Source organism: Python bivittatus, unplaced genomic scaffold (genome assembly GCF_059951505.1).
Source record: "Python bivittatus isolate LINGU-HERP-01145 unplaced genomic scaffold, Pbiv_v1 ctg000040_np1212, whole genome shotgun sequence".
Taxonomy (NCBI): Eukaryota; Metazoa; Chordata; class Lepidosauria; order Squamata; family Pythonidae; genus Python; species Python bivittatus.
The window spans coordinates 1258868-1282401 of record NW_028277032.1 but is presented as its reverse complement, the minus strand read 5'-3'; the positions used below and the strand labels follow the sequence as shown (position 1 = coordinate 1282401).

At 44.5% G+C, this 23534-nt stretch overlaps 1 protein-coding gene across 1 annotated transcript in view; it reads right to left on the bottom strand.

Annotated features, from left to right (window-relative positions):
* Positions 1-23534, bottom strand: part of KCNQ4 (potassium voltage-gated channel subfamily Q member 4) — a 114013-nt gene that overhangs the window by 2357 nt on the left and 88122 nt on the right. The window contains exons 9-13 of the mRNA XM_088153409.1: positions 19928-20083; positions 8314-8531; positions 6523-6625; positions 3743-3874; positions 2778-2913 (exon numbers count right to left, since the gene is read on the bottom strand). Coding sequence (XP_088009535.1) covers positions 2778-2913; positions 3743-3874; positions 6523-6625; positions 8314-8531; positions 19928-20083 — 745 coding nt within the window. The remainder of the gene's footprint in view (positions 1-2777; positions 2914-3742; positions 3875-6522; positions 6626-8313; positions 8532-19927; positions 20084-23534) is intronic.

Genomic DNA, 23534 nt, shown 5'->3' with positions numbered 1-23534 from the left:
TCTACTGTATAAGAAGTCAGATGTTATTCTTTTGCAATTTTCTTTTTCCTTTTTCTTTTCTATCACTTTTGTGTTCTTTATCTGTAACTCTCTTGTTCTCTGCTTTTCTCCATGATTATTAGTTCTTGTCTGCTTTTACCTTTATGCTTTTTATAACTTAATAAAGTTCTTATTAAAAAAAAACAAACAGAAAATTTCCCAGCAATCTGGATGGCAGTTCTGTTGGATCCTTGACCACTCTGGAATACAGAGGCAGCAAGAACCCTTGATACAGCTGTTCCTGAGTGGCTTTTCCTTGGTCCTGAATGGCTCCTTGAGTTTCTAAGAAGCTCTGGAAGATGAAGCTTCAGAAGAGACGCCTGGAGCAATGCTACTGGAGAACAATGCATGAATCTGGACATGAGAACAAGCCCAATTTCAAGTTTACATTGTAGCAGTAAAAGTGATGAAGCAGAAGTATTCCTTCACCCTTATAGTATCTGTGGTGTGCCAGACAGTGATCCTTTTTAAGGTAATCTGGACCTTTTTAAGGAAATATGGGTCAGAACCAGTGATGTCAGGCCACTGTGAGATGTTAGCTGAGTGCTTTCCTGATAAAACCACTTTTGTTCACTGTGAGTTAGAACGTGCTGGGCAGAGGCTGATGAGATGCCAAGGATAACATCCTAAGCTGTTATCTGGGAAGGGATTGAACCTGTTGATTCTGAGAAAGTGGATTCTTCAGCAGCCTTCCATAATTTCAAACATTGTATTCTTCTGGACCAGTTGCAAGGACTGGAAGTATGAACTACCATTTTATGGCAATTCTGCTCTTTCCTGAATAGAGTTGTGGTTGGTATGAGGGGAGCTGAGTGGTCAACCTCTAGGTCAATAGATGTGCCACAAGGTTCAACCCTCTCCTGTCCCCTCTCCTATCTAACATCTTCCTGAAGCTGCTGGGGGAGATCAACAGCTTGAGGTATGGTATCCTCACTATGACAATGATACCAGTTTTATATCTCTATCCCAGATCACCTAGGAGATGCACTGGAAGTCCTGACCCAGCATCTGGAGGCTGCAAGGGCCTGGATGGGGGGCAACAGATTGAGACTTAATCTTAGCAAAATGAAATGGCTGTTCATTCAGAAACTGTCTGAATCTGGGACAGTACCAACTTTAGTTCTTAATGGTGTCGAGTTCCCTAGAAAGAGTGGTGTACAACTTGGGGGGTGGGGGTGGTTGTAGAAACTCAACTCTTGTTGGAACTGCTGGTGGAACCATTCCCAGGAGGCCCTTTGGCTAGCTGCAGCTATGTATCAGTTGTAGCTGCTCCTGGAGCGAGAAAGAAAAGAACAGTCACTCATGCCTTCATCAACTCATGGATGATGCTCTACATGGGATTGTTCTTGAAGACCATCCAGAAACTAGAGCTGATACTCAGTGTGGGTATCCCCATGCTGACTGGCACTACTCAGTATAGCCATACAATGCCAATCTGCTTCCAGGTGCAATTCAATATACTGATTACCACCCTTAAAGTCCTTCATGGTTTGGGACTGGTTATCTGCAGGATTCTATTCTCCAAATAAAATTCTGCAAATAAAATCTGCTTGAAGGGAATGTTAGTTGAAAGTTCACAACCCACGTGAGGTATGGCTCAGAGAAAGGCATTTCTGCTGAGTTCCCAAACTGCTCAAGATCCAGGAGATCACTATGCTGTCAGTGAGCAGAACCACCTCCTCCCCAGGTCATAGGAAGTTTGCTAGAAAGAAGATCAGAAGGACTTTGCCCTAACATACGAGTATATTGGTTCTTAATGGGAAATAGTTCAGCTGCTGGAATGTTTGTAATTCTTTCCCATTTTTCACTGCATCTTGCTAAAGAGAACTCTGTAAGAACCATGCTTGGAAAAGTGTCACTTTTTTAAACATCTGCCAAAGAGTCACGATGTGCTAACATCCTGTTGGGAGGGAGTGACCTTTATTCAACACAAAAGTATGTCCTTTCCTTTCATTATCAGAAAGCAGACAACCTTTTGGCATTTGAGGGCGTGCACAGCTGCCAGAAAGACGGGAAGGATTACCTGGGTGGAATGATGGTCTCACTGGGAATAACTTCTTGGCTGTGTTCAAATAACATGCCTAACCAGCATAGCATACTAAGCTTAGTTACGTTTACTCTTGGATAGGGTTTTGTGTTCTCAGGTGGTGTGAAATCAGGTTCTGTGATTAGTTTATGGATTGATCTGTTGGGCAAACCTATAAAATGCATTAATTCAGTAACCAGGTTGAGGATATTAGATTCACACAGTCTCTTTTTTCCTAAGAAGAGGAAGTCCAGGATCAAGTCCTGGCTTGTGAACAGAGGCTTCCAGTGGAAGCCACAGTGGCATCACGTATGTCATGACGTCACCATGCACATAACATAAATTACCCAATTCATGCCATCTGTGTGAAAATGTCATCATGTGCTTGATGTCACTTGTTCCCCCCACAGATGCTGACCATGATGTAGTGCTTTAAGGTGCTGAACTAGAACTGGGGAAGTCCAAGTTCAAGTCCACCCTGAGCTATGGAAGCTCCTGGGGAATAAATCATCCACTCTCAGCCTAGCCCATTTTAAAGGGAAAAAAATGAAGGAATGCATGCTAAATATACCACCCAGTGATCCCAGACAAAAAGGGGGATGGAAATCTAATCAGCAGAGAGATGAAGGAGTGGATCCAAGGGGTGGCCTAATCACACCATGTATATTAAGCTCATCTTCCTCTACCCACTTTTCTCCAGACCCAGCCTTACCTGCTTTTCTACCTTTACCACTCGGCCCATCATACTGAGTTCATCCACCAACTCGACCTCCAGTGGTGCTTTTTCCCCTTTCTCTCGTGTTTTCTTATCAAAGGCGATAGCTCCCCGGCCCACAATCTGATCCACGCTGGAAAGAGTGAAGAGAGAGAGGTGGGGGATGTGAAATCAGATAAAACAAAACAAGGCCATCTGGGCCATTGGGTAACTAAATCAATGCAAGAACGCCGGGTCCACCTCTGAGAATTCCACCTGAAAGATTCTTTTCTGTCTAAAAATTAGAGGTTTCCTATCACTTTCTAGTTTTTGTATGTGCCTTCAGGTCAGTGTTGACTCCTGGTGACTGCCTGGCAAGTCCCTGCAATTTTCTTGGCAAGATTTCAGAAGTGGTTTGCCATGGCCTCCTTCCTAGGGATGAGAGAGAGGGACTGACCCAGGGTCACCCAGCTGGCTTCGTGCCCAAGGTGGGACTAGACCTCCCGGTCAACCAGTTTCTAGCTGGGAGCCTTAACCATTACACCAGACTGGCTCTCTTCTATTCTGTTCTAATATAAAACTGTATATCTCCAACACCTCCGCATAATTGGAATGGCAAAATAATTGCAACAGTTTCTCCCCAAACCTAAGTTTTTAATAACAGAAGGTGGGGAAGGACTGACTCGTCTTGTTTTCCTGCCCGAGTGCTGATGCAGATGTACACTGACCATTTTTTAAATTTGTCAGTGGAATTCTTCCATCCTTTCAAAGCAGCTTGTCTGCAGCTGCATCATAAGTCTGTGAAGGAGGTCCAAGTCTTCTAGGACACCAAGCCCAGCTCAACCAATGCTGGCCAAAACTGCAGTTGTTTCTAGCCCTGCTCTCCAGCTGCAGAGTCTTGCCACCACCACCACTAGTTTTGGCTTTCCAAGTTGCTGGGAAAGTAACCCTGAGCACGATGGAGCCCCAGCCTTTCTACTCACCGTGTCTGGAGACTTTTGATCCTGCCAAGCATGTCCAGGTGGCCGGCTGAGTATTGCTCAATCACATCCTTAACATCGTATGGTCTCAAGGTCTCCTTGAACTTTCTTTTGGCTACCAGGAATTTAAGAATTCTGCAAGAAAACATGTTTTCAAAAAAGCTAAAATGGCCTTTCACTGGTCTGGATAGCCTTGCGTGGCTTACTCCCATGTGGAAACTGTTCTTCAGAGCTGCTGGTGGGGAGGGACCTCTTGAACTGGAGATGCCAAAAATACAACCTGAAAGCAGGAGATTCTTTGGCTGAATCTTCCCCAACCCAGTGTCCCCAGACGACATCACCTATAATCTCGAGCCTATGGAAGAAATAGACTCTTTCTCATATTTACGGGTGGTTTTTACAGATACAGGGCCTTGGGTCAACCACTTCAAATAAAGTTCAACAAAAGCCACAGCAAGCCCAAAAATGCTAATTAAATTACTCAGTGATAACCACCCAGGCACTCTGATCTCCATTTTAAGGGTCCACAAGGCAAAAATTGCACTAGTGTTAGCATGTGGCACAGAATTGTGGGGCCTACCAAAGCCCCCAGCCCCACTTGAACAAAACCCAGCATGCTTTTTTAAAGATCTATTCTGGGGACTAATAGGAACATACCTGCAGCAGCCATCAGAGTTGAAACAGGCACCCACTCCACTTACAGCCTAAGAGTAATTAAAGTTTTTAACTACTGGTGGAGGATTCTCCCAATGGAACCTTACAGATGACCAAAAATGGGTCTTGAAGAACAGATGGGCACACTTCAACCCACCACATGGATCCATCCACTTCTCCAAGTCATCTCACAGCTTGGCTTCCCAACACAAGAACTGCTCTCAGCCAGACATCAGGCCAAGTCAATAATCAAATAAAGTCTTAGATGTTAACGCCCAAACTGATATTGAGTCACTTGCAAATACCAGGTGGTTGAAACGGCTGGCTGAGAATAAAATGTCTTTTCAAACAGAAAAATGCCTGACAATGGGCTTGACTCAATACCATAGGATAGCCCTTACCAGAGCAAAATTTGAGCAGCTGGAGTCTATGGTTGAATACGGACAATTCCACCAAGTGCCATATTCTGAGAGAACGTGTGTTTGTGGAGCACCAGAAATAGAAGACGTTGCGTGTGTCCTATTCAACTGTCGATTATGTGCCCCAGCAAGGACTCAGTACTTACAGACCCTACATGACAGAACCATATATTGGGATAGTAACAAAACATGATCCTATTTCCTTCAGGCACAAACTCATATGTAGTCATTAGAACTGTTAAGTTTATAGTTAGGGCTGTCCAACTGAGAACACATTTTATAGAACACACAGGAGCTGCATGTAAGGGTGATGAATTCACCTAACCACATACTGTTTTGTATTTTAATATTCATCTTATTTTATGTCTCTGCATTCTATTTTGTCTTATACTATTTCATCTCTTTTATCTTTACTTGATCTTACCTTACTACATTTTATTTTATCTTACCTTAGTCTATTTTATTTTATTTTACTATATCTTACCATATCTCATTTTATTGTATCCTATTATGGCTGATGCCCACTGCTTTGTTATGGTCAATTGACTAATCAGTAAAGTTATAAAGGTAGTCCTTGACTTATGACCATTCGTTTAATGACCAAAGTTACAACAGCACTTAAAAAAAGTGACTTACGACTGGTCCTCACACTTACTAACATTGCAATGTCCCTGCAGCCATGTGATCAAAATTAGGCACTTGGGAACCGGCATGTATTTATGACAGTTACAGCATCCTGGGGTCACATGATCACCATTTGTGACCTTCCCAGGGGGCTTCCAACAAGCAAAGTCAGTGGGGGAAGCCGGATTTGTTTAACGACCACATGATTTGCTTAGTGACTGTGGCAAAAAGGAACGTAAAATTGAGCACAACTCACTTAATGATTGCATCACTTAGCGATGGAAATTCCTGTCTCAATTGTGGTCGTAAGTCAAGAACTATCTGTACTACTGCTACTACCTATAATCCCCATTATCTAGCCAATATAGTCACCAATTATTGCTACCCACAGACAACAGCAATTGTAATCAAAGATGTCTGGAGGGACATCCACTTATTCTGATCATTCTCTCCCAACCAGGAGCATCTCTGAAGAGTAGCAGAAAGGTATCTCACCTACCTGATGTTTTTTTAACTGGTGATGCCAAGAATCTGAATGTGGCTCCTCCTCAATCAAAACAGGTGCCTTGCCCAACCTCCCCTAATCTTTTGCTCCCCAGTTCTGTTGGGACTACATTCCCATCATCTCCACGCTGGGAGTTTATCTGTGCTGCCTTTGGGATAATGGGAGTTGTCATCTAACACATTTGGAGGACAACAAAGTCAGGAGAAACTGCTCTAGCCTTCCATGTTTATTACTGCCCTACCTCACTGAGCAGTGACTGGAGTAGCTGAGGAGTCTGCTGAGATCCACCTCTGCCATCTACAATCCTTGAATGTCAAAGGCCAACAAATTTGAAGACCTCTCTGAAAAGCAGCTTCTCAAGTTTCTTCCTCCTTCCCATTAGTCTTTTAGATAACAACACGTGGGCTACAAAAAGTCAATTCCATCTGGCTCTTGGCCAGGGTGCAACCCCAAATGCCTTTGAGTTGAGAGGACCAGATGCCCCGAAGGCAACACTGAAAGGAAAGGGAGGTTTTTGCAGAGGCCACCTTGTAGACCCCACCTGGAGCTCTTGGCTTTGGTTCCAGCTGCAGAGCACTCACCTGACTGCTCGGATCAAGGTCTTTACAGCAGGCATGATGTCTTCAAAGGTCAAGTCGCATTGGTAGGCCTTCTCCTCGCTGCTTTCCTCTGCAGGGCCGTCAGCTGTGGATGGAAAGAGGACTTTGTGGGAGGACTGCCCTTTAGGTCCTCTTTGGATTTGGTTCCAAGCAAGGCAGGGGGTGCAAACCACATACCCTTTCAGGCTCCTCCTCCCCCCTCCTGGGCTCAGCTGCAGCCACATTCCTTCCCCACACCCTGTTCGTCTTAGTCAGTGTTGTCCAAACTTGGCGGTTTGGACAAATGAAGCGGTAAAAGGAAGGGGGTTTGCTCCTTCCACAACCCATCCTGAGATTTTAACAAGGAAGGAGTTCCTTAAAGGGTTGAACTGAGTCACAGTCCTCGGAGATGTATTTTCCCTTTGCCTTCTATGTGGCACGGCTCACTTGTATGAGCCGCCTACAGTTTTCCCTACTGTAGGCGACCTGTCAACCACCTCACAATGGACAGTGTTCTGCCTTGTGGAGTGAATGCAGTTTGAAGGAGGGGAGATGCAGGTTGGGAGACTTTGACGGGACCCATGACAAGAGGACTCAAAATCATTCAGGAAGCTCATATTCCTCCTTAGCCTATGAAACTTAAAAAAAAACCAAAAAAACCCCCTGCCTTATGGGGTCTTTGCTCTGAAAATAGTGAAGTCTCCTCTGAATTGAACTTGATTCCTGGTGACGTTACAGGCCTATCTTATCCATTTTTGGAGTTGGGAGCGGAAGCAATGCATAAATGGCTTGCCATTGCCTTCTGCACTCTGTGTGTGTGTGTGTGTGTTTCCTTCCCAATCTAGCTTACAGCCCTGGGGTCGCCCTTCCAGGTATGAACCAGGAACAATTTTGCTTAGCTTTTCATGGCCAACCGCCATCATCCACGCTCCCCCACTTGCTTAAGGCAACATGTCAGTTCTTTAGATAATCAAATAAATAAAGGCCCCGTGTCCCAATTTAACAACTGTTTTTTTTTTCCTGAAGTAAATATTTACCTTTTTGAGGAATCTTTTAATATATGAATTAGTAGAGAAAAAGAGGACAGAGAAATAAAAGAAGGCGAGGAAGAAGAAGAAGATGCATACTCCTTTGAAATTCTTGGAAGAAAGGCAGGAGATAAATCGAAGAAAATGAAAAATGATTTTGTGTTTTCTGTGTATTTAAAACTTTTAGAGACTGTTTCCCGTGAAACCTTGTAATTTTGCCCCCTTGAAGGATTAATGACCAGCACATTTTAGTGGTTAGCGTCCAGTTGGACCAGCTACGAAAGCCTGCTCCACCACAGAAACTCACTGGTTGACTTTGGGTTAGTCAGTTTCACTCACCCCAGTTTACTTCACAAGGCTGTTGTAAGGATAAATTAAAGGATGCCCCTCACTTATGCCAGTTTGAACTCCGAGGGCACTGTTTTCCAACCTCAGCCATTGTAAGATGTCTGGACTTCAACTCCCAGAATTCCCCAGCCGGTACGAGGAGAATTCTGGGAGTCAAAATCCACACATCTTAAAGTTGCCAAGGTTGGAAAACACTGTCCTGGGGCAAAGATGGGATATAAACATAAGAAACTATTAAATAAAATACTGTATACAAAATAGTCAAGCTATCACCTGCTTAGAAGTCTCCCGAACCTTGAGAAGGGGTGGAACAAAAGTCAATAACTCTTGGCAAGCCCTCCTCTCAAGATCAACGGCTGTGAAGAAAAACAAAATTAAATCTCCCCAAGCCCCAACTTGGGCGGCTTCCAAACTTTACCGTCCACGGGCGTCCGGGGCTTCAGCCTCAGTGAGGCCCGGAACCTTGTCCTGTCATTGAAGCTCCAGCTTTTCTGCACCTTGGTGGGGCTGACGGCTTCATTGACGTTCTCCGTACTGGGGGAGCGGTGGAGTGGGGGGACCAGGTGCTGCTTCACCCGGCTGCCTTGCTTCTGAGAATTGTTCACTCGGATGCGGTCCTTGAGTCCCATTTTATTGCTAAAAAGGGTTTAGAGCGGAAGTTAACGGGGAAACTTGTGGATTGGGGAGGATGCAAAGCAACAGCTGAAAGGGGCCCTGGGCTCAAATCTGCTGCGTTCCTCTGCCGACCCTTAGCATAGTTTACAATTTAACTGTGGGCTTTCATTTGATCGAAGTGGGTTCGTTGGCCCTGAAATCCTAGAGAAACCCCTAGACGGGGATGAGAATCAGGAGAAAAGTTTGGTGCCCCCAGTATGGCTTGACCACTTGGGATAAAATAGCCAAGTATCTTACAAGGTCAGCAGTTCAAACTTGAAAAAGAAATGACACTTTCGTCCACAAGAGCTTCTATCCTGCAATAATTTTTTTCTACGTAACCAGGCAATATTGTAGTGTGTGTCAACCTCATCCTCTTGGTAGGAATCTTGGGGGTTAAGTGAGGAACCTTGATTCTGTTTTCCTGGAGATATGCCCAATTATCTCCTTCCAGTTTGAGGGGCAGGGGGTTGTAAAATGCCATCTTTCTCTCCCTCTACCACTGACTTATCTTTGCAAATAGAAAACAAGCAAATAAGGAAGATCAGGTTTCCCCGGTGCAGCAGTTTTCTAAGTAGAGAGATCCCTGTTATGTTCCCCTTGAATTCCCCTGCAATTTCTGGACACTTGAAAGGCGTCCAGACATTGCAGGGGGTACAAAATGCAGCAGCTAATTTGCTAACGTTAGAGGGTGCAGAGTTTAGATCAGCATTTCTCAGCCTCAGCAACTTTAAGATGTGTGGACTTCAACTCCCAGAATTCCCCCGCCAGTATGGGAGTTGAAATCCACACATCTTAAACACGTCTGAGGTTGAGAAACGCTGATTATGATGCCTGCACAGGAAGACCTACGTTGGTTGCCAGTTAGTGCATAACAATTTCAACATTAAGAGGTTGGCATGATTTCTTCAATGGCTAACGGCAGTGTTGTCCAAACTTGGCCACTTTAAGATGAGTGGACTTCAACTCCCAGAATTCCCCAGTCAGCATGGCTGGGGAATTCTGGGAGTTGAAGTCCACTCATCTTAGTGGCCACGTTTGGACAACACTGGCTTACGGTCTATCTAAGTGACCATCTCGCCTGGCATGAACCTGTCCAGTTGCTCAGATCTGCAGAAGAGGCCCAGCTGAAGAGGCCCCTCCTGCCTGAGACCCACCCTTTGGGCATGCAGAAGAGCTTCTCTTCCTGCATTGTCCAGGCTGTCGAAAGCCATCCTGAACTGGCCATGAGTTGCACTTGATCCTCAGCCTCTGGAAGACCGAGCTCTCTTGACAGACTTTAACTGTTCATCGATTTTAATATTAAAAGACAAAGCAAATGGTTGTCTCTTTGTTCATTGTCTTTTATTAGCCTTCTTGAGAACTTGCCTGAGTAGAAAGGCTGGGTATAAATTGAAAAAAAAACTTACAAGAAAAAAAGAATGTACCATCTTAGTGAACTAGGATGCAGATGGACATTTCTTGGACCAGCCAAGGAGAGAAGAAGATGGATCTCCTTCTAGGGTTCCATTTTCAGTAAATGAAAAAATAATACACTTAATTTGCTCCAAGTTTGGGTGTGACTGGACCCCAAAGACAAGGGACAAACATTTCAGCTCCATCATGTCTAGGACGGACCTCAGCTTGCTGATTTGGAAGCTTGACAGAGAGAACCTACATAGAATTTTACATCTGGATTTCTGCTCACAACACTAAATCTTAGAAATGAGTTGTTTGTGAAGACCAACAGCTGGTCAAACACATTCTAGGTCAACTAAGTTCATTTAACGATATTTAGCTGGTACCTCGTAAGAGAGAAGTAGAAGACCCCAACCTTGGTTCTCCAATATTTTATGGATTAATATTTCAGGGATAAATATTCTGGATTAGTTTTTAATTGAATAATTAAAAATTTAATTTAATTTTTAATCATGCATAAATAGGGAGAGATGGCATTTTTGCAGTTCCCTTGTTTGGCAATTAACGGTGACATTTTATTTTCACAATTGTTAAGGAAACGAATTTGATTTTGTCAGTTCCCGTTCATTAAAGACGAAGATTTGTGCTGCTGCGCCGAAAAGGCTAACTCGCAGGAGCATCTACCTTTCCCTTACATCAGTGAAATCCAGCCCTAGCTATTCAGAAACGAGGATCAATGTTTACCTGGAAAAAGAATTGGGAATAATTTTCTCTTCTGAATTAAATAAAGATGACTCCCTAAAACAAAACTAAACGGGTCTTAAATTAGGACAGCCTAAAATCCCCATGGGGAAAAAAGACACAACAGCAACAGACTTCAGAGATCACCTTTCCCTTTTTAAAACCAAGGATTCTAGTCCTTATTGTTGTTGTATTTGCATAGGCAGGGCCAATGTTTCAATACCCTGAGTGGCTTCTAACTCCTCCTCCTTCATCTCTTCATGGGAGATGAAGAATAAATTATGCAGAGGGAGGGAGAGAGTCTCAATGCAAATCCTCATCAAGGTCTTTGCAGAACCAGCTCATTAGAACGTATTACTTGGCTGCAGCCTGTTCGTTGTCCCTTTGCGGCATCTACAGGTTGGACCACAAGTCAAGCAGCTGATTTCAGGGACAGAAAGGACAGAGGAAAGGACCCCGTTCAGAGTCTGGAGCACTTTCCAAAATACTTACAATAAAGATTGAAAGCAAACAAGCAAATAAACCAAACGGGAAACATTGGAAGGATCAAAAGGTAAAGAAACTGAAAGACACAGCCAGACCAGGGGTGCCTGCAGAGGAGATGTTTGGAAGCTCAGCAACTTCAACAGAAGATGAGCCGGCTAAGACGAGAGTTTCGCTTAGGATAATGCTTTGGCTAAAGAACCAAGAACATCTTCCTTGATAGCAAGGGAAGGTCTACAGCCGAAGCAAATGTGGCTGGGCAAGGAAGAAGCCATTTCCCCCAGATAATCGTCCCCCTTTCTTTCCAATGAGATACTTGGCCAAATTGTGGGGAATTTGCCTACTTGTGCAAACCATCCAGACGGACTCAAATGGGGGTGGGTCTGGAGGGGCAAGGAGTCAAAAAAGTCAACTTCAATCGCAGCTGCACCCATGCGATTGAAGCCCCGTGCCTTTTTTACGTGCATGCCGCTTGCAACTGCACGGTAAGCAAGCATTTTGGTTCACACAACTGCAGGAGGGTCAGGGGGTCAAAAAAGTCAAGATGGCAGCTGCATCCGTGCAAACAAAGCCCTGCCCCCTTTTGAAATGTGTTGCCCATGCGACGAGTGTAAAAAAAGGGTGGGGCTTCAATCACATGGTTGCAGACATCCCCTTGCCTCTGCAGAACAGAGGAATCTAATCAAAGTGAACCCTGATCAAGGTTAACATGTTCTGTATTTCAGTTGCTAGTGTTTAGCCAACTCAGCTGAGGTGTTTGGCACGCGCCCTCTCCAAGAATCATCAAAACTTCTGCTCTAGCAGAACGTTCAGCTTTATGAATTAGTTTAACTAACCAAGCCACCTGGGTTCACACCACACACTAAGTCACAGGAAAACTAACCAAGTTAAATCTAACCAATCATAGCATGTTTTGTGGCCACAGCCAGAATAATGACATGTGACACGGGGCACCTCTATGACGTGCCATCTCCCTCTGGGTGAGAGCTCCGGAACTGAAATGCAAAACAGATGAAAAGACCGAACGGCTTTTCCCTTTCAAAAATGTTCGGCCTCTCAGTCCTGCTCGAGAGGAGCCCCAGCACTGACCCAGCAAGGAATTCCACAAGTCCAAGTAGCATTCGGCATTACAGCCAAACACGCATCAGTGGAATGGCCAAGAACTCCTTCTCCTTCTTCTTCTTCTTCTTCCCACCCAAGCAGCAAAAAAATACGTTTGTGACCTCCCCTCCTTTTAATTTCTTTGCCGAGCATTTCCCACACGCCTAAACAAAATATAAGTGACAGCCCCTCGCATGCAGCCATCAGCTTTATCCCACTCAACTTCAAGCATGCAGCGCTTTGGGCCCATGTCTTGGTCAGGGGTGTCCGCCAGGAATGGTCAGAAAGTCAAGAAGGTGGCTAAGATGGTGAAATCAAAGCTCTGGATGGAACCTGGATAGCATCGCTAGACAATACTCATAAAAATGTGCAGAGCTCCCATGTCACTGTCATAGCCACCAGCCTGTGGACACTTGTCTTTCCGTTCTTCTTGAGTTGGACAGTTCTGCTTCCAACTGGCAAGTGGGAGGCTACCAAAAACACAGAGAAGTTGGTACCATGTCCCTCTTTCTGCCTGCTTTTTGCTCACTATCCTTCCTCTGGGCAGAGAGGAAAATCATACCTTTAGAAATCTGATCGGTCACCAAATGGGAGGAGTCAAAAATCTTCAAAGGTGAATGGGGAGGAGAGGATGACACAGTAGAACAGTTCTTTATGTGTGTCAGGAGTGGGGAAATCCCAGGATCTGAGAAGGGAGGACAGGATTTTCCATTCATGGAAAACTGGCCCCTACAGCTCCAGGAAACTGGCAAAATGGCCTTTCAGAGGAGGGGAAGCTGCATGATCTCAGAACAGCTCAGCCCTGATGTAGGATTGTCTATGATCCGAAGGGGATGAGGCAGTCCTTACTGGACTGAAGAGGTATCCAGAGAAACAGGACAGGTTGCCCTACTCATGCCTAGCATAAAAAAACACCACATTGTGGACCTCAAGACTGTCTGTAGCCTGGGGCATGGAGAAATGCCTCCAGATTCCCAGGATCTGCAAGTTCCAGGAAATTAATCCCTCTTTTCAGCAATCTGGAAGGGGTCTGAGACAGGTGGTATGAAAGCAAGATAAAATCTGCATATGGAGATGCCAACTGCCAAACTTGGTTAAGAGAGCCAGTCTGATGTAGTGGTTAAGGCATCAGGCTAAAAACTGGGTGAGTTCTAGTCTCACCTTAGACACAAAGCCAGCTGGGTGACTTTGGGCCAGCCCCTCTCTCTCAGCCCTAGGAAGGAGGCAATGGCAAATCGCTTCCAAAATCTTGCCAAGAAAACTGCAGAGACTTGTTCATGTAGTACCAGGACTCAAGATTGACTTGAATGCAATGAGAACCAGTTTGGTGTGGTGATGATGGTGCTGGACTAGAAGCCATGAGATCATGAGTTCTTCTCCTGCCTTAGGCACAAAGCCAGCTGGGTGACCTTAGGCCAGTCACTCTCTCTCAGCCCTAGGAAGGAGGCAAGGGCAAACCACTTCCAAAATCTTGCCAAGAAAACTGTGGGAACTAGTCCAGGCAGTCACCAGGAGTCAGCACTGACTCAATGGCACACACCCCCCCCACAAAAACTTGGTTAGCTACCTTGGAGCTATTAATGGACATTAATTCTCACCACCCAGCTGGCTTAACAAGGAATCACTAATGGCTTTTTCCCCAGAAGGCTTGCCCAGCAAAATATCCTGCATGCAAGGGGGTTTCAAGCTGCAGGTGTGAATTGGGCTTAAGGAAATAGCTGATATTTCAGAGGGTCCCTTTCCATTCCCAAGTACCATCTAAGCACTATTTTCTGACCAATTTATCAGACACCTTCTTCAGCTGTTCCCCCAACTTGGCTCATCCAGGTGTGTTGGACTACAGTGCCCCAAAGCCACTGTAGGGGGATGCGGGAAAGTGTAGTCCAACAGATTTGGAGGATGGCAACTTAGGGAAAAATGCCTTAGTGCTTCAAAAAGAGAAATTGACCCCTGGAAGTAAGGAGGCATGGTTCTTCTTGTTCAGACTTGCTACACTTGCTTTACAGAGCTGACTATACATCAATTCAGAACCTGATGGTCTGATTCTCAGGAGTTATTTTCCTCACTCCCAAGAAGTATTTTTTACAAGCTGTGGCAGCTTTCATAATTCCAGAAGACACATTCCTGGGTTCTGGAACTCTCTAGAGTTGCCACATGACTGGCTTGCTTTTGCTACATCAGCCACGGGAGCATCTGGCTTCCCAACCTGAAGCAAGCTGTGAAGGAAAAAGGCAGTATCAACAGCACTGGTCCCTGGCCAAGGCATGGCCCAGAGCAGACTCCAAAAAGAAGAGTGAAGATCTTTTTAATGAACCACAGGCTGAGAGTTGGTCATCTACCTTGCAAGGATGCCTTTGCACAATGATGGGAGGCATTGTGAAAGGTCGCTCTAAAAGGCATCATCAGTGAAAGCAGAGCACTGATCATCAGCCTGCTAACTTCTCACCATCTTGCAAGAATGCATCACTGAGGACCAACCACATTCCCCATGGAGGAAAACTAGCAGCTCTTTTGAAGCTGTCTTACTGGGCAGCACGGTCATCCGTAATGATTTTCTTGAGGAACTTCAAGCCAACTCTGCATTCCTCAGGTGAGTTGCCTTCTTCCAGGAAGGGCAGAGGACCCCATTTTTTCACCTTGGATTGGAGATTGTTCCAACAGCCAGTTTTCAATCTCCAGAGCTCCCCCTGTTCCTTTAAACTTTCCCCATGCAGCTCGATTACAAAAACTGGAATAACTTCAGGGCCGGTGCTCGGGTAGAATTCCCAACAAGGTCAGATTCCTTCTTCAGCTGAACATTGTTTGGGTGAGACTCCATCCATGACGATCGCCAACTCGTAATGTCATGGATACAGGCTTACAGGAATAAGGGCATGAAACTGTACATGACCGAGATTCTTTTAGTACCTAATACTGTTCAGCCTGACAACCCTGAGTCCCTCCAGAACTGCTAGGTTATCCAGCCAGGTGTGCATGGGTTGTACCCACATGTCAAATTGAAATCTTCACATCTGCAAGAAGTGGTATTACTCTGCTAATGGAATCACTACATCTGAAAGGGTGAGGGAGTATTCCTGCCTTCATGCATCCCATGTTTCCAAGGGGCTACCACTGGCCCTAAGAGTTATTCCAGACCCAGAATGTCATCAGGCACCTACAGGAAGGTAAATCTCCAGCACAGCTTTGTAATTTTGTCTGAAAGTAGAACCTGAGAAAACCAATCTTTCTGATTTGAGGTTTTCGGGTAGGAAAAGTCAGAGAGAAACAAGGAGACGCCCGAAATAGACTGAACTGAGGTTGAGAACATATTTGCAGATAGTGTAATACTGCAAAGAGATAGTGTCACGGTGGTGGCCCACGACAGCATTATCCTTAGCCTGAGAAATTATTAATTGCATTTCATATTAGGCTCTATCTTGAACCACCAGGTACCATTTTCCATTAGGCTCACCCTCCAAGACTCAGGGAATGCTATTTTCGAGTCATCTCAAAGTTGGTTACTTTTGAAACATGGACAAATTCTCCTGCCCTACATTTTAAATATCCTAAGAAATGCATAGCATGTTGAAGTGTTTTGATCTCTTTTAATTAACCCAGCTTTTCTTTTGGGGTCATCAAATGTCAGCACAATGTGGCCTAGATGGTCGGGGCTGAGGTGAAGAGAAGAAAAGAAGCAGAAGATTTTAGAAGAAAGGAAGAATTCAAAAAGCGTAAGTAGCCATGTTTGTCCCTCGTTTCCTTATCTACCACTCCAATACAGCCCACGTTGAATCCAAGTGCTTTTTTTGACTCTTGCTCTAAAGCTGCACTGGAGACATACCATCTGTTACAGGAGAGCAAACGTATCTCCCACCATGGAAGGGCATCATAACAAATGAGAAGGAGGGACATCCCCATGCACTTCTCCACTGCACATGACTGTTGCAACATGCCCTTTCTCTGGTATTAAAAGGGGGAGGGTTTGAATAAATGGGACAACCATGATGCAATTAGAATATGAAAATCAAGACAAGTCCCAAAACATCTCCTGGACAGCAGATCGAAAGCCTTGGTACCTCTGTTTCCAGCCGGTGTGAATCCGAAAGAAATTCCTTTTACTACTAAAGATCTGGCTAGAGAGATGAGAAGGAAAACAAAGAAGAAGAATAAAAAGAAAGAAGAGGGGGGAAGAGAAGACAGGAAGGAAAGGGAAGAAAGAGAGGGGGAAAAGGTTAGTAAGAGGGAGGGCAGAGGGGAAAGCCATGCTGAGGCCAACAGGACTTGATGTATGTTGTGACAGCACCGCCTATGGGACACCTCACCAAGTGACTAGCTGGGGACATCCCAGAATTCACAGCCATTTCCAATCCCATCATTCATATGGCCAATTTACTTGACCCTCCATGAAACAAGCCATCATCACCAAAGCTTGCTGGAGGAACTCTTGGTTTAAAAGTGTTCAGCGTAGTTCAGATCTGGAAGTGGGCATATTGGACAGGAAGGTCAGATGTCACATTGCCCTTGTTCTTCTTGCCTACTTGACAGCTCTTCCCAATACCTCCATGAAAGGGTTCTCCTCTTGTCTGTGAGCCAGCAGAAAACCAAAACAGAGTAGATTTTGCTGTTCCCATTGTTAATCCTAATTGCCTTTGTTACAGTTTACAACCAGTCCTCAGCTCAGAGACCTAAATCAGCTGAATAGCTAACAGACTAAATTACAGTAATAGATGTGTTATGTAGGCTTGTACAAGCCAGCTCTGCCACTTCGTAGTACTATCTCATCTTGCCTCCCAGCTGTCATTTTGTCTCCTTTTGGACATGGGTCTCTTCTGCACAGGGAGGGGGTGCACAAGATGTCTCTCTGTGGCTTCACTGGGCAACCCTTCCCCAAACCAGTCAACTGTTCTCCAGGCTTCTTTTGAACATAGGTTCATTGCTGTTCTGGAAGAGTGCTAAGCACGTTTTGAAAAAGTCCTAAGGACAACAGCTGATAAGTGCTGGGAAAGCTATGCTAGGGAGCAACAGAGAACTGCCTCTCATTTCCATTTCTTCATGTGACTTCCACACCACCATTGATTGCTGTTATTCAGGCTGATCTGAATCAGGTATAAGAGGGGATCCTAGTTTGAAAGCCTCTTGCCCAAATCAAAATAGTCCTGGAAGACAGTCCCCAGGGAGAGAAGGTACCCTCAGCAGCCTAAAGTGTTCAGTGTGTACTAGGATAACACCCCTTAGGGATCACCTGTCACCAACAGGATGGTTGGTGAAGTATACCAAATTGTGCCCATAACAAAACTTGTGAAGGTATTATGGGGAAAATACTGCTTTAATACCAATTTATGTGCTTGAGCTTCTGTTCTGGGGACCAGCAGAACTCACTCTTTGGAAGGCTGGTCCAATTCACAGATCAGATCAATCAATTTCTTTTCCTAGATAACAAATCAGCAGCAGATATATGGCTCATTGCTTCATTGCAATATGTGTCTAAGAAAATGCAAATTTTCATGAGCTGCCTCTGCAGAACCTCGGTCCTCCAGAGCATTCTAACCTTCACACCAAGCCAGATTTCCTCCTAGAGGAGGCATCTTCATATGCCATTCTGGGATGCCAATCAGCTATTCCAAGTTAATGCCCCAATGTGGGAATTCACAAGGGTGTGACTTCGTGTCTATCATTGTAAGAATGAATTCTCACACAGTCAGTGAGAAATAGGTCACCTTGTTAGTTGCAAACTTTGGAAACAAACATTTTCAACTGAATGTGATATATCTGATTTGCATTTCTAATGTCACCTTTTACAGGACAGGCTGGGCATTTTTTCAACCTTTAGGGCCCTATTGGGGATTGTAGATATGATGCATGCATATCTATCCAATCATACATGGAGATGATTGCAGGGCTGCCAGGAGGATAAGCTATGGTGTGGCCAATCCAAGCTTCTCCAGAGAGATAATACAACCTGTTGTCTTGGTCTACAAACCAATATCCCTTTTATGGCCCCCAAGAGTACCCCTGGAATGGCCAAAGCCAACTTTTAAACTTAGTTTGGGTAAGAGGAATTTGGAAGGAATTTGGGGGATAAAACCTGACCCTTCTGTCCTTCAAGGCCCTAAAAATCTGACTCTTCCCCTAAGCCAATGTTGTCCAAACCTGGCCACTTTAAGATGAGTGGACTTCAACTCCCAGAATTCCCCAGCCAGCCATGCCGGCTGGGGAATTCTGGGAGTTAAGTCCACTCATCTTAAAGTGGCCAAGTTTGGACAACACTGCCCTAAGCATTGGGCCAAACTGTGGGATGAGCTTGTATAGAATGAAAGACCTTGAATGAGACGTGTAGATTGGGCTTGGTTGTACATTATTGTTACTGCTGTTATTACTGTCGCTTTTGTTATTATTGCTGTCTTGCGGTTTTCATGTTCGTGTTTATGTTCAAGTCATATGATATTATTACATTTTATCTGTAATCCCTTGTTTTCATGTTTTTTCAAAATGGAAGTCACCCAGAGGTGTTCTTGAAAATTGGGCAGACATGTAAATCAAATCAAAATAAAATAAACAAAGTTTAAACCTTGTGGAGACTTAAGGCAACCCTTTCATCCTTAAAAACCCTATTCCCTCAGGAAAGAAACAACCTCCTTGAGATATTTCTTTTCCAGCTTGGAGGACAGAAGAGAGAAAACACCACCCTTCCCCACCTCCAGGATTAAGAAGTTTGGTCCTTCCACTTCTGGTGATATCACAACATGATTAGAAATACCCCTTGAGGACCTAAGAAATTAAAGAGTGGCCCCTGGTTTCCTGGGAAATTGACACCCCCTGTCTTTAAGCATTGATACAGCAAACACTTCTCTAAGGTCACCCTGTGTTGTTTCCATTTCAATCCTCCTTCTCTTCTCCCCCTCCCCAGCAGGACCACTAGGTTCCTTCCCCCTACCTCAGCAGGAGATGCAGATCACCAGCCCCTCTTGCAGGAAAACCTACCGTCCTGCTGCCTCCCTCTCTGGGGAGGGAATTAGAGCAGACACCACCACTTTAAAGGGAAGGGTTACCTTAGGCGCAAACACTTGGGTGGTGGAGCTTCTTCTTCTTTCCAGCTTCCAGGAATGAATAAGGAATGGAGAAGTGATGAGAAGGTGGACAGAGAAATAGGAATCAAGGGAGGCAGAGAGGAGGAGAGAGAGAAAAGATGATGAAATGAGGTGGACTGCAAAGGAGACTTGGAAGGTGGAAACTGTACAGACCCAGCCATACTGACCCTCTTGCTGGAAAGAAACTGGTGTTGAAAACGTTTTGCCACAAGTCCTGCTAGAAAATGAGATTCTGGGTTAGCAATGGCATTGTGTATGTTGGGCTAATGTTTCTCGTGGCATCTCCTAAATTTCTCCCTCGAAAATGCAGCTATGAAGGTGATCAAGAGGTGAAGTGTAACAATGGCCTCCAGTCAGTAGAGGGAGACAGAGAACTGTGCACGGCTGTACCTTTCATCCAAGGGCCAAGGATGAACCCAAAGGACGCCAGCTCAACTTGTACCACATGTAGAAACAAACAAAGGAGTAAAACCAGGAGGGAGCAGCAGCACAAGACAGAGTCCACACACCAGAGAGAAAGAGAAAGAGAGAAGGGCATGAGACACACCAGGGGCACGAAAACGTGCAAGGAGGTGGCATCAACCCTACCTTTCTCCTGTGCAAAAAGAAGGACTGGAGGATTTCAGGCCAGAGGTGAAGGAGTGATACGACGGTGGAGCTCCATCAGGGAATTTCCTCACCTCAGAGATCCTAAGCCCTCCGTTGCGAGCTCGGTGCAAGTGGTCAAACATAAGGACCAGTTCTCTAGGGATGGGTTCAAATAAAAACATGGAGAAATTAAAAGCTTTCAGATGGGAGAGGAAGGGGAAAAAAAACAAGCAAGCAAGCAAAAAAGTGGAACAATGTCAAGGAGAAGTCTTGAAATAGAGGGGGATTTCAAAGAAAAAAGAAAAAACAGGAAAGAGAAGCAATGAAAAACCTAGCAGGAATTTAACAAAATCAGGACAAACACATTTGTGGACCATTGCCCATAAATTCTTTATGGTTATCAGGAGACTCTTGTTTTTCTCCATAGGAGATAAGAATAGGAATCACCTAATGGTTTGGTTTTCTCAATTGGCTTATCTGGGTGGACTAAGTTGATTGATGTTGGTTATAGAATTAGGGTGCATGACTGTTGGGTTTGCTCACACAACATGTTTAGTCTAACTCCTGAACTAATTCATTTCCTGGTTTGTGAAATACTTGGAACTATATCTCAGCCAAACGGCTTATATTCATAAAACTCACTAAGCCCCAAAATATGAATGTTAAAACTGTCTCAGTTTAGCAAATGAAGCCAAATTTATTTGTAAGTAATTTGGTTATGGGTGTTGTAGGAACACAAATTTATGTCTTCCAGTTTTGGGAGGACAGGTCAAAATGTTGTCATGAATTATCATAATTTCATCCTGAGTGGAATCCAACCTGCAAATCAGAAGTTCTTCAAATTTATAGAACATTTCATTCAAAACCTTTTGCAGCAACAGAACCAACCGTTGAATCCTACCACTGAGATGTTCAATCCTCAATGCTAAAGAATGCCCCATTTCATCCTGTTGGGTTGTTAATCCCAGAGGGTGTTCCCAACAGCTATTTAATTCAAGATGGTATGAAACTTACTCCATATACATACCCCAAGGACAAGCAAGCATAGGTGGCAACTGAAATTAGTCCAGAAGTGTTTGCAAAAGGAAGGAGCATGACAAAGGCATGAAAACCTAGTGCTAGCCAGGCTTCCATATTGGACTTTTGTTTGGAAAATAACAGCAGCTTGATGTGGAACTACTCAGATAGAGGAACTGTAGATTCTTCCTCATTGGAGGTTTTCAAGTAGAAGGTGGACTGCTGGGCTGTTCTGCCAGCTCTAGATTCCCTACACCCAATGCCAATAAGAGGGCTAATAAGGCCCCCTTCAACTCTTCCTCCATGGCCAAGCAGAATCTGGATTTAGGAGTCAGAGTCAGAGAATAAAGGACAGCCAATACGCCTTGAATATATAAGGGACACCAAAGAGTGATCTTCTAAGAATCCCATGTGGATCCAGTTGGGAGATAGTGGTCTTTGCCTATAAAGGTCAAGACCTTGGCCCATAGGAGGTAAGTTGCTAATATGGACCTTCACAGCATTACTGTTAGGCTCTAAAATTATCTGCATTAATGGGCCAGGTATAAAGTAACTTGAAGCAAAGCTAGGAGGGTCTTCCTCTTTTAGAAGAATGTCTCTCTACAGAAGACACAAAGAACCTCCAAACTATAACACCTCCCATTTGGACCAGTGAGACTGGGGTGGAGATCATAGTTCATTCCTCAAACATCACTCCTCCAGATCAGTGGTTTGTCCATGAAGGAAGGGAATAGGTCTCCTTCTCCATGGCCAGATGATCTGAACTTTCCTACATATGGGGGTGGGTGGGGGTGGGAATAAATAAATAACAGAAAGATGGAGTGCAATATCATGATCAAACCACTGAATGTGAGAAGATGGGGTTTCTTCTCCATGACCACACTGTTAATCTTTGGAAGGAGGAGTGGGCTTCCATTTAGGCAATACCAGCCACCGGTAAAGGGGGCAGGTTTTACATAATCTGTTCATTCTCCTTAGAGCAGAAGCTGTAGCCTTCCAGAAAAGTTATTATGTTTTCTAATGAATTTGGTCAAATCCACCATAATTTGCATTCTGCACTGAGTGAGTCTGCAGTTCAAACAGCTTCACAATGTGGCCTCCAAGCCAGTCTCATGTTATATTCATACAAAAGGACCTTGGGGCACAGAGATTTGGGGTCATATATTTTTAAAAAGTTTCATCTAAGTTCCAAGGGGTGTTGAAATATCACCCGCCCCCTCCACCAAAATGTCAAATATTTTGAAACAGAGAAAAAAGTGAGATGACAGCACATGCTTCCTGAATCCTGATTCTTCTTTTAAACCATCTGTCCTCACCAGGGGAAGGTGCTCATCTCTAATGATCACTAATGCTCATCTCTAATAATCACCAATGCTCATCTCTAATGATAATAAAGCCACTGTAAATCTTCTTATTAGAATGAAGCCCACAACAGGCTGATGCAATCTGTAACTCATACCAGTAGTGCATGGAAGTGAATCAAGGGTGTCATCTTCCTGGCTTCCTTGGCTATTAAAAGGGCCCATGGGAAGGAGAGTCCGCCATAAGTGGCCCATTATGAGCTATAGAAACTCATCACTATTTAGTCCTTGTTATTACATTTCTTCAAACTTGCTTTTCGCCCCCTTCCATCCTCCTTCCTATCACTTCTTCCTGGTCTCGGAGGAGGACCAAATGTCAAGATCTCAATCATGCCTGCAGGATTGAAGCCACACCCCTTTTTACATGCCATTGTCATCTTGACATTTTTTATCTCCCCACCCCACCCCTGGTGGACACTGCTGCCCTACAAATGCAGGCTTCCGCTTATTACATAAGGGACACAACTATGGGTATAAGTAATTCTGGGTTCCAATTCTGATAGGAATGAACCGTGAGTGGGGTTGAAGCCCCATCTTTTGGGAGGGACATGATTTTGCTGTTCAGTTGATGAGGACAGCCTTGTGCACATAAATGTTCTCAGGGTCAACTAGTGCTGTCTTGGTGGTGCTGAGCCAATTCCCCACTAAACACAACTTCTAAGACAAGGATGACCATGGGAGGAGTGTCAAAATCTGCAAGATGGTGGGGGTGGTGTCACTAATGAAACCCCACCTCTTTTATACATGCACGTATCATGCTCAATTGTGATGCTGCTTCTGCCATTTTGCAGATTTTAGCACTCCCCACAGATGCCTCTGACCAAAGAAAATGTTTACGGTGGTCCTCAAGGTCTGGTAGAAATTCCCAAAGTATGCCCGCTTAGCCCCTCTGCTAGTTGCTTTCAGATGAACTAAAACCTCCACTTTCCCCCCGAAGCATTTTTAATAGTTGTTTTGTGCTGCTTCTCCTGTTTGGTCTTTCGTTTTGTTTTACTTTGGTTTTTTAAGATGGCCACAGAATTTAATTCACAGAATTTATCTCCTTTGTATTTTCACCTTGTTCTGTTTTGAGCACAACTGAAAGCCACCTTGCGTATTAAACATTAGAAAAGTGGGATAGACATATAGAAAAATAAGATGCAGAAATCCCCACGGGCTGCCACAGGCCTCTGCTTGAGACTGAAAAACTGGCCAAAGTGACAGTCTTGCAAGAGAGCGGCCTTTTGAGT